The following is an 11670-nucleotide window of genomic DNA, read 5'->3' on the forward strand; positions in this document are numbered from 1 at the left end:
TTACGTAAATCCGTTCAGCGGTTTCGCAGATATGAGGTAATAAATAATACATACAAGATACGCGCGAAAAACAAACAACAAATAAACAATAATTAACAACAACAACGAAACGAGAACAAAACGAAATAATAAAAATTACAAAGGAAGAAAATACGCACAACAGTCTGGATTTAGTTAACGAATACTGTGAGGTAGGAGTATTAGTCACAGACAACAAATAAAGTAGTGTTTTGTGCTGTGAAGTGTGTGTGTGTGAAATGTCAAATCTTCTTTCACTTAATAACACAAAATCAAAAAATTAATCATAGTATAGGGTATTTCTGCAATAAATGAAAGGTAAAATTCACATTAAAATAAAAGAAAACATCTTCTTTTGATATGAAAATACGACATTTATAAAAATTATTAAAGTTATTATTTAATTTTATAAATGCACATTTAATACCCATAAAACTCAATATCTTTATTTTTCATAATGGTTTGTGACTCATGTCTGCTTGGGTTCTTTTTATGTCGTTTGTATTGTTTTTGTGCAAACTCTATATATTTAACATAGAGGAATTAGAAATGGAAATGCATCGCACCCAAATGCAGCAACAAAATTGTCTGTCGTTTTTTGAAAGGGACGAGGTAAACTCAGTCATCGAAAATATTTAACAAGAATAAATAATAAAATATTTAACAAGAATAATATAATCTGTACACAGAACGTTAAATTAATGGATCGATGTTCTGTTCGTTCGTTCGTTAGAAGAATAGAATCGATTTTTCTTTTAGATATTGTTTTTATTACAAATTTATTATAAATTATAATTATGTTTTTGACGACCTCCGTGACGCACTGGTACGCGCGGTGGATTTACAAGACGGAGGATCTAGGTTCGATCCCCGGCTGGGCCGATTGAGAATTTCTTAATTGTGCCAGGTCTGGCTGGTTACCACCCTACCTACAAAACGTACCGCTAAGCGATTTAGCGTTCCGGTATGATGTCGTGTAGAAATCATACCGTCCATCTTAGATTGCATCATCACTTACCATCAGGTGAGACTGAAATCAAGGGCTAACATGTAAAGAATAACAAAAATAAAATAGAAATATTTTCAAATTGAACGTCACGTCATCTTTTACTGAATTAGAAGTTGTTGGCCGTTTTTCATGCCATTGAACTACTTACTACACAAACCGGAATATTTAGGGAGTTTTTTAGACGACGAAAACGATTACAACAATGAAACATCGATACAATCGAACAATCTAACGCGTTTGTTAGTTTTTTTACACGCGTTAGCCGCTCAACTATCCCAGTCGATTTTACAAACACTTCTAAATGCCCCGCTCTATATAGATAGATCGTTGATTCTTTGACAGAGAGGTAACGTCTTGCGAGGTAGGTCCTTCTATTATTGGTCCGAGATAATTAATTTATTGTTTGTGAATCCGGGCTCAAAAGGGCTAGAACCCAGAGCCGTAAAGCTTATTATTAAAAATACAATGTATGTGAATCGAAACGAAAAGTGTCGCCCTAAAAGAACCTTTTTGAGAAGTGATATTGTTGTGTAAAAAGCCTAAAGTTGTGGACTATAGGGTGTCAAGTCTTATGTACCTGTAATTTTACCGGCAACCATACCTTGTCAACCAAATGCAACACAAAATTGAAATTTTTACTGACATACTTGCTTAACCTAAATCGAGCTATTATAATAATTGCAGAATGCAATGGTGGTATAGCTTTTCTACTTTTAGATGTCTGCAGGCTATGAATGAGTAGAGACAAGCAATAGGGATGATGACAGTTTTTTAAATTGTATATAAATTAGGAGTATGCTGATAGTAAAGCAATTTTGTAAAAGTAACAGGGTATCTGCGATCATTACTTTCGGAGCTACAGGAATTTAAAGGCGAACTTGTACGAATCGTGAAAAACATGACATCATAGGTCCATAATGATTGTTAGATTTGTATGGGTGTTCAAACGAAATTATTAATCTTTGTTATTTGTGCGTTTATGTTTATAGTTCATATATTGGAAAATGTCACATTTAAGTAAGCTAAAACTGTATGAATTTCTAAATCAAATTATTTTGCAGATATCCAGCCAAATTAGTCAGCCTTATTTACCCAAATGTATCATAAAAATCAATAAATTCAAACCTAATCATCATCCCCATTGACAGTATACAAACAGCATGTTAGAACTTTTAATGCAATGAACGTCCAGTTCATATAAACATGCATGGTCTATTCTACCACTGTTTGATGTAAAACAGACTTCCCAGAACAGATTGACTATACCTACATACACAACAATAAAACATTTTTCAAATTACAAAAAAAAAACTAAACAATCAATTTGCAACTTAAAAGATAATATTATCAAATTTAAACTATTAACTAATCAATTTTTAATGCAGATAAAATAACAGATGCGTCATCTGGTGTATTAAAACAATCATTATCTGAATTGTAACCAACCAAATCTGGTGGTATGTTCAACATATCTAATAATTCTGAATATTCCACATTCTTCTCTAGCTTTACCTTCATTAAATCTAAAAGGTCCATTAATGCTTTCTGGCAACCTAGACGCCATTTTTTAATCAAATCTCTCAACTCTTTAGATTCATTCACCATTGCTTTGGCAAGTAATAGGGTTTTCTTGGATTCTATTCTTGCTTTTATGTCATCTATATCTTTCTGGGTTATAGAACCTGTTGATTTAGCTTTCACTGGCTTGGCTACTTTGTCATATGTTCTTTTTATCAATATAGTCTTAGTTTTGCTATAATCAAAATCATCATCACTGTCTATAGAATTAGAACTCTGTGATGACAGTTTAGGTTCCTGTTTCAGTTGTAGTTTAGTTTTGTATGGTTGTTCTTTTGCTTTAATCTTCAAACCAGTTGTACATGTAGTTTTTTTTACTTTCCTAACATTAACTGTCTTTTTATCTATGAAATCATCATCATCACAATGGCTTACATTTCTAAGATTTTTGGTATTTTGAATGTTTTCAATGCAATCATTTTTGTCTATTTTATTTTGAGTTCTCTTCTCTACAATTGTATTGTTATCTTTCTGGTTATCGTTTTTTATGTCTATAAAATTATCAGTTTTTGTTTTATTGAAGTCAGAAAGTGGTACATCATCTGAGTCTGAATCAAATAATGTTTGAGATGCAGGTTTTTGTGTTTGTATATTTTCTTTTATATGCTTTGAAGACAATAACTTATCATTATTAGTATTTTTAATAGATTTAAAAATTTTTCTCTGTAAAACAATCACACATTCTTTACTTAAATTATTTGGACATTTTACTTCTTTACTTTTAAAATCCAATTTGTTGTGTGTACCTTCTAAATTTTTACCAATATCAGAGGTTTCAGTAAATTCTTCTCTTTTTATGGGTTCTGTTATGTTTTTCATAGGAGATTCAACAATTTGAAGTTTATTACTATTTTTAGAATTACTCCTAGATAGCTTAGATACTTTAGAAACTTTTTTAGTCTCTTTTTCAATATTTTCGTCATCAGTAATATTGGACACTGCGTTTATTTTCATATGAGTATCTTTTGGTAAGTTATCATTACTAACATTCTTGATAAGTTCTGATATACTTTGGGGGATATTTTCAACTTCCTCCTGACATTTTTGGGGTGTTATAATACATTTAGATTTCTTCCTAAGCAATAAAGCTCTCGTAGGTGTTCTATCGACATTTACTTTAGGAGTGTTACAGTTATCAACTATTTCTACACTAGATTCGTCCTCAATGTTTTTTTCAACTACTTCGTTATCACATATTTTCTTTCTCTTTCTGCTCGGATGGTTTTGCGATGAGCAAGGCGACTCCTTCTCACTATTGGCACTAGATAACGGTGATATAAAGGGCGAAACTCCACCTTTTTTCCATTTACGTGAAAGTCCTACACGACGGCAAGGAGTTAAATACGACTTGCTAATACCGCCTGGAGTTTTAGGGGAATCATTGTCGTTTGTTTTTATTGAAGATATATTCATCGTTTTCGTATCGTGCAGGTTAATACATATTCTGTTTTGTTTTTAACAAAATCACTGTGTAAATATTTTCAATTTAGCTTTACGTGTATCAAGCTGTCAAAAGCAAGGAACATATTTACTCAGGAGGTCAAAAGTCAAAATATTTACTTTCCCGCCATTTTGTATAAAAAAATAACGCGTTCAAAAATTGTTTACTTAGCGACTTTTTAATGTTTTAATAATAATAGAACTAAATAATCATATAAATAAAATATCTTAATATGTACAATAATAAAATAAATTAATATTCCACAATTTATGCCATAAAGGAGTATACCCATAGACAACAAAATATTTCTAAACTAATAACTTGACGTAAAATATTTTTAACAATTAAAAATCAAAATGTCACAGGAAAGTTGTCTTTGGCCATTCACGAATCGAACTGTCAGCCAATAGCACAACAATTTTATCACGAGAAATAAAAAAAAACCCGCCGCCGATTTCGACACGCTGACCGAGAGATTACAAAACATTTCACGACGCATAGGGAAAACCGAGTGCATTGCGAATATTTTTGCCCATTGAAAAAATACAAGTGTTCATTGCAAAGTGAATAAAACAAATAAAAACATTACATAATGCCGCTGCTGCGTCTCACTAGTGGAACTTTCGGGTCGTTGCGTACCTTCGCAACGTCATCGGCCCTGGGGAAAAGGGTGAAGACTTTCGCCGTGTACCGCTGGAACCCCGACGAGCCGGATAAGAAGCCCTACACTCAAAACTTTGAGGTAGATCTCGACGATTGCGCACCTATGGTCTTAGACGCGCTTTTGAAAATTAAAAATGAAATGGACCCTACTTTAACGTTCCGACGATCCTGTCGCGAGGGCGTCTGTGGCTCTTGCGCTATGAACATCGACGGTATAAACACGCTGGCCTGCATCAGCCACATCGACCAGAACCTGAACAAACCGAGTAAGATTTACCCGCTACCCCACATGTACGTAGTCAAGGACCTGGTCCCCGATCTGACGAACTTCTACCGCCAGTACCAGTCCATTGAACCCTGGCTGCAGAGGGACAAGGAAGCTGTCAAAGGTAAGGAAACTCAGTTGCTACAAGACGTCGAAGACAGAGTCAAGTTAGACGGTCTTTATGAGTGTGTGCTGTGTGCTTGTTGCTCAACGAGTTGCCCGTCGTACTGGTGGAACGGAGACAAGTACCTGGGCCCAGCGGTTCTGATGCAAGCTTACAGATGGATCATAGATTCTCGTGATGATGCCACAGCCAAACGTCTGGAGAGCCTCAAAGACACATACTCTGTCTACCGATGCCATACCATCATGAATTGCACCAGAACTTGCCCGAAAGGCTTGAACCCCGGTCGTGCGATTGCACAGATCAAAACATTACTCTCCGGAATGGTCAAAAAACAATCGCCCATCATGGACCCGGCCGGCCTAGAGAAACAGGCCGTGCAAAACTGAAAAACCAATTTTATAGTTTAAAATGTTTATTTATTAGTTGACAATAAATTTTTTGACTAAGGAAAAATGTTTGTGACTTAAATATTACTTTATGATAATTTAATTGGCTAAGAAATTAAATTTGGCTTTTAATAGTATTGACTATTTTTAAGAAACAAAATGCTTATAGAGACTTTTAGGTGAAATTAATAAAACAGTATTTAGTTAAAGAGACTTATTACATATACCAAATGAAAATTATGCCACATTATTTTTTAAATTATTTGAAATTATTGCATGTTATATTATTTTTACAACACATTATATACAAATGGACTGTATTTTTATATTCTAATTTATTAATTGTGTAGAGTAATTAGTGAAAAAAGTCAATGTACAAGTGAATTTCTGTTCTTGAGGTTGCCTTTTTTGTTGAAACAAGTAATTTATGAAATTATCTAATTAGCATGTTCACCTTGAAATGTATTGAATAGTATTGTTGATTAAGTTCAAACACTTAACACATTTTTCACATTTTAATGCAATTGCAGTTAAAATATATTGGCATTTTGGGCTAACAAAACCAAGAAACATCTAATATAGACTTGTACATAGACCTAAAGGTAAAACCAGGTATGTAACTCTCTCCTAAAGTCAGTGTTTCCTAATTCTTACAACCTGGGCATCTTTAAGAAGAGAGTGAATAGGCATCTTTTACGCAAACATGTTCCACCTTAGGCCACATCTACACTTACCATCAGGTGAGATTGTGGTCAAGCACAAGCATATTCAATATGCTATGTTAGTTAAAAACATAATTATGTAAGTTAACTGCCTCTTAGGTCCACTGAAAGAATTTTCAATAAAAATTCTCAGTCTAATGTTGGGCAGTTGGTATTATTATGCCCCTGTGTTTAAAAAAGTACAATAAATCTTTAGCCTATCACTGATATCTCATAATGGTTGTCAGTTGTCACAAACAATATCAGCTTAAGCTGTCAGCAGCATGGCGGGTTCAAGCTCCATAACCCCTGTATATTCAAGGAGATAATGATGATGAAGTTAGTTTAATTGTATAATTTTGAATATACCTAAAATGCAGTTTTTCTGCACTCATATAAAGTTGTTTTATATCATTCATTGTGTTAGAACATAAACAACAATACAATTATTTTAAAACTCATCAATTTACTCCATGCAATTATAAATTTGACTATAAGTTCAAAAACGAAAATTCTGATACCCACAATTTTGAAGAATTCAAAGTAATAACTATAAGTTACTGACTAATAAATTAATTCAATAGGATCTCTGTTAAATTGACCTTTGCAATGACCATGTTTTATCGTAATGCAATTTATATATTATAAATAACAATTATATGTTAGTGAAATCGAAAGTATTAATCCATCATATACAGTGGTGTGAATAGTTTTTGACCAGGGTAAGCGTTAGTGCTAAAAATACAAAATGTAATCTTTATTTGGTGCGTTTGTTAAAAAAATGTTCATGCCACTTATCATATACAATGATTATCATGTAGTTATACTATTTATACACATTTTTACGTGTAGTTGTAAATATTAGATTTGCTACGCCATTGAACTGTATAGGACGGAAAACTTGGCAGCTCTTTTATGAAGAGCTCTAAATAAGAATTGTCACAAAGTGTATGAACTGTCACAAAATGTGTATTGCAGTTTCAATGATGTGGAAAATCTATTTTTTTTGGTAAAATCCTGTTCCCGTGTCATACAATCAGCCAATCGTAAATTATTATCATTATTTATTGCCCATCTCCTTAGGTGTATAAATGTATTAGACTATTTTCATTGTATTATTTTTTTTTGTTGATTAAAGTTTTATTTTTTGTCCAAATGTAGTTTTTTAACCGACTTCAAAAAGGAGGAGGTTCTCAATTCGGTCGGTATTTTTTTTTTTTTTTTTTTTTTATGTATGTACACCGATTACTCAAAGACGCCTGGACCGATTTCAAAAATTCTTTTTTTGTTTGAAACGGTATAGTCCCCATTTGGTCCCATTGCCATCATGTCAAGATCTGATGATGGAATCCTGGAGAAATTGAGGGGAACTTTCGAAAATTATATGGGTGTCTAGTGTGTTCGTATACTTTTCCATTTAGTACTTTTAAGCACTACAATTTCATGAAGGTTTAAAAGTGATCTGATAATGGAGCCATAAAACAGACGAGGGAACTCCTCGGCAATTTACAGCAGTTACCTTGTGTTTGGGCTTGATTAATTTGTATTAATGAGAACTTTCCACATAGATAGGTTGTGACTGTCATTTAGGGGTTTGGTGATGAAGACCAAGGACAATTAAGGGAACTCCTTAACAGTTTACAGTAACTACCTTGTGTTTGGCCTTGATTAATTCGTATTGCTGAGAACTTTCTACCTAGATGAGTTGTGTCTGTTATTAGGGGCCTGATGATGAAGATCAAGGGATCAAGGGAACCCCTTAACGGTTTACGGTAGCTACCTAGTGCTTGGGCTTGATTAATTTGTATTGCTGAGAATTTTGTACCAAGATAGGTTGTGACTGTCATTAGGGGTCTGATGTATTCGTTTGAGATGAAATTTTACACTAAAAATGGAAAAATAATAAAAATTTTAATAAAAAAAATACAACCGACTTCAAAACCTAAAAACGTACCCACTAAACTAAAAAGTGAAAAATAACATATGTTCTACCTGCTGATCAGTTTGAAGGCGGTGCTTAGCCGGTGTTGTCTTAATTTAAGCCATTTCTGACAGGACCACATGAAACAACACTGTCTGCAAAATCTAAATCTATAAGATATTCTCACATGGCTTGAATTAATACATCACCGGCTTAGCACCGCCTTCAAACTGATCAGCAGGTAGAACATATGTTATTTTTCACTTTTTAGTTTAGTGGGTACGTTTTTAGGTTTTGAAGTCGGTTGTATTTTTTTTATTAAAATTTTTATTATATTTGCTAACTCTGGTAATATATTTTTGACGGCCTCCGTGGCGCAGTGGTATGGGTGGTGGATTTGCAAAACGGAGGTCCTGGGTTCGATCCCCGGCTGGGCAGTTTGAGATTTTCTTAATTGGTGCAGGTCTGGCTGGTGGGAGGCTTCGGCCGTGGCTAGTTACCACCCTACCGGCAAAGACGTACCGCCAAGCGATTTAGTATTCGGATACGATGTGTAGAAACCGAAAAGTGTATGGATTTTCATCCTCCTTTACAAGTTAGCCCGCTTCCATCTTAGACTGCATCACTTACCACCAGATGAGATTGTAGTCAAGGGCTAACTTGTAAAGAACCAAAACCCGCATCGTTTCCGTTCCCGTACGAATACGGGGATAAAATATAGCCTATAGCATACGGGGATAGTGTAGCTTCCCAACATTTAAACAATTTTTCAAATCGGTTCAATCGGTCAATGCAAACATGCATTGACCGATTGAACAAACCTTTCCTCTTTATTATTAGTACAGATAAAAACAAGTTAGGATTAAGGCCAAGAAATATTCCATTTGAAACCGCCAACATGGCTGTTAATCTATTAATTATTATTTACACTAATGAGTTATTAAGTGCCTATAGATAGATACGAATGGTGTGTGTGTGAGTGTAGGTCTGGAAAATTCTACTGGAGAAAAAAAAGTCCAAAGTCCTCTATAGCTCCACGGTAAAGTAAAACAGCCGGACTCGCGCCGAAAGCTCATGGGTTCGATCCCCGCCCGCTGTACTATAGTCTGGAAAATTCGTTGATGACACTCCCATGATATGCGGGCGACGGGGGGGAAAGACTGCGCGGGTGTGAAATCGTGCGCGAGGTGCATCAGTCGAGGGTTTTTCATTCATCGCTACACGCCCCCTTGCCTTCGCGCACTATCGAGAGTGTTACGAACGAAGTTGCCAAGCTATACCATTATTACCCACTCTTACCATAGTATTTAATAATTGGAGGTAAATAGAAAAATTTTTACCATAATTAATACACAATTTTTAATTTATAAAGTAAAAAATACCTACTATTTAACTGCATTACAAAACCTTGGTAAGTTGAACTTCAAGGAAAACACGAATAATTAGCTTTTACTTATTCATATAAATAAATTATTAGTTACATAGAACCAATGGATGCAATGCTTACTCATCTATAAAAATGAGTAAAAAATCTCTGTGATTTTATATTGCCCGACATCTTTTCTCTTGAAATATGTAGGTACTTACGACACCTATTGAAAAAAAATAAAATGTGTTTGTTCCTTATTATCTCATGGCTTGACTGATTTTGACAGGACTTTTAATGGAAGATAGCTAATGTTTTAAGAAGTAATATACTTAGACTATATTTTTTATCCCCGCATTTACGTTAAATTTAATAATTACCGGTCTATTCATACAATACGTCTATTTTTTGTAGATATACAGGTACTCATTACCAAAAAAACGAAACACGGTTGCTTTCGAGTTAAAGATGTGTTCGAATCGAGTTACAATGGTTTTATTATACTCGTAACTTCTCGTAAGCACCTACTGTTAGCACTTAATTATGTATTTATTGCAAAGTAAATAATTACTACAGGTATGCTAAGAAGTGTAATTTGCAAACACAATGTCATTAAAGGAATAGCACAGTAAAAATACAATAGGTATTGTAATTAAGTAAGTGGGTAATGAAACAGATAATAGTATTTATATTATTACTACTTACTGGAAGCCCCCGCGGTTTCATCTGCGTGGTTTCCGTTCCCGCGGTAATACTAGAATAAAATGTAGCATGTTACGCGCTGATAATGTAGTTTTTCATTGGTGAAAGGGTTTTAAAATCGGTTTGGTGGTTAAGTTAGGAATACTATTATAAAATATAGCATATGTTACGCGCTGATAATGTAGCTTTTCATTGGTGAAAGGGTTTTAAAATCGGTTTAGTGGTTAGGTTAGGAATACTAGAATAAAATGTAGCATGTTACTCGCTGATAATGTTGATTTCCATTTGTGAAAGGGTTTTAAAATCGGTTTAGTGGTTAAGTTAGGAATACTATAATAAAATGTAGCATTTGTTACGCGCTGATAATGTAGTTTTTCATTGGTGAAAGGATTTTAAAATCGGTTTAGTGGTTAGGGTGTGACAGCGAAACCACAAACACAGAAAACGCCAAACCAACGAGCGAAACCAACATTTGCATTTGTAATAATAACTGGTTAGTTACCTAGGAATCCTAGGCTAGGATGGACTAGTGTTGGTCGTCGTTAGAGGTGCATGACCCGGACCGGATTCGAACCTACGCCCCGAATCGAAGACAGAGGTCACATGAAACAGCCACTGGGCTATCACGGTTCTACAATGATTGTTATTTGTTACCAAGTCAATTATTATCTGATAGGTGATGAAGTGATGATAAAATATAAGATGGAAGCGGGCTAACTTGTTAGGAGGAGGATGAAAATTCACACCCCTTTCGGCTTCTACATGACATCATACCGGAACGTCAAATAGCTTGGCGGTACATTTTTGTCGGTAGGGTGGTAAGCCACGACCGAAACCTCGCACCAGCCAGACCTGAACCAATTAAGAAAACCTCAATCGGCCCAGCCGGGGATCGAACCCAAGACCTCCGTCTTGTAAATCCACCGTGCTCCGTGCGTCACGGAGGCCGTCAAAGCCGTCAAACGAAGGCCGTGCTGCGGATGATGGTGATTTTTTCCGTTACTTACATTATAAGTAAGTTCTTTATTATTTGTTTTTAATATATCTAATATCCGCGAGAGCCATGATAGCCTAGTGGAAGAGTCGTGATAGCCCAGTGCATAGGACCTCTGCCTCCGATTCCGGATGGTGTAGGTTCGAATCCGGTCCGGGGCATGCACCTCCAACTTTTCAGTTGTGTGCTTTTTAAGAAATTAAGTATCATGTGTCTCAAACAGTGGAGGAAAACATCGTGAGGAAACCTGTATACCAGAGAATTTTCTCAATTCTCTGCGTGTGTGAGGTCTGACAATCCGCATTGGGCCGGCGTGGTGGACTATTGGCCTAACCCCTCTCATTCTGAGACTTGACTCGAGCTAGTCCTTAAAATAACTGCAACTAGAAGGTTGTAGGTACCTATTGGTCTAAGTATACATAGACCCCAAGTAGAAATCAGTAGTAGATATAACAAGTATACTAATTTTTACCTACATCGAGATTGGTTTATAGTCTTT

General features: G+C 35.1%; 2 protein-coding genes across 2 annotated transcripts; one reads left to right on the forward strand and one right to left on the reverse strand.

The window, feature by feature from the left end:
- Positions 1–2294: 2294 nt before the first annotated feature.
- LOC112050287 (cylicin-1-like) lies at positions 2295–4160 on the reverse strand. Its single transcript, XM_024088516.2, has one exon. The coding sequence runs from the start codon at positions 4016–4018 to the stop codon at positions 2393–2395; it is 1626 nt and encodes a 541-aa protein (XP_023944284.2). The 5' UTR covers positions 4019–4160; the 3' UTR covers positions 2295–2392.
- A 257-nt stretch (positions 4161–4417) lies between these two features.
- Positions 4418–7344, forward strand: LOC112050282 (uncharacterized). The gene has a single exon (XM_024088511.2). It carries the CDS (start codon positions 4639–4641, stop codon positions 5485–5487), a length of 849 nt encoding a protein of 282 aa, XP_023944279.1. The 5' UTR covers positions 4418–4638; the 3' UTR covers positions 5488–7344.
- The last annotated feature ends 4326 nt before the right edge of the window (positions 7345–11670 follow it).

This window comes from Bicyclus anynana, chromosome 24 (assembly GCF_947172395.1).
Source record: "Bicyclus anynana chromosome 24, ilBicAnyn1.1, whole genome shotgun sequence".
In the NCBI taxonomy this organism is placed as follows: domain Eukaryota; kingdom Metazoa; phylum Arthropoda; class Insecta; order Lepidoptera; family Nymphalidae; genus Bicyclus; species Bicyclus anynana.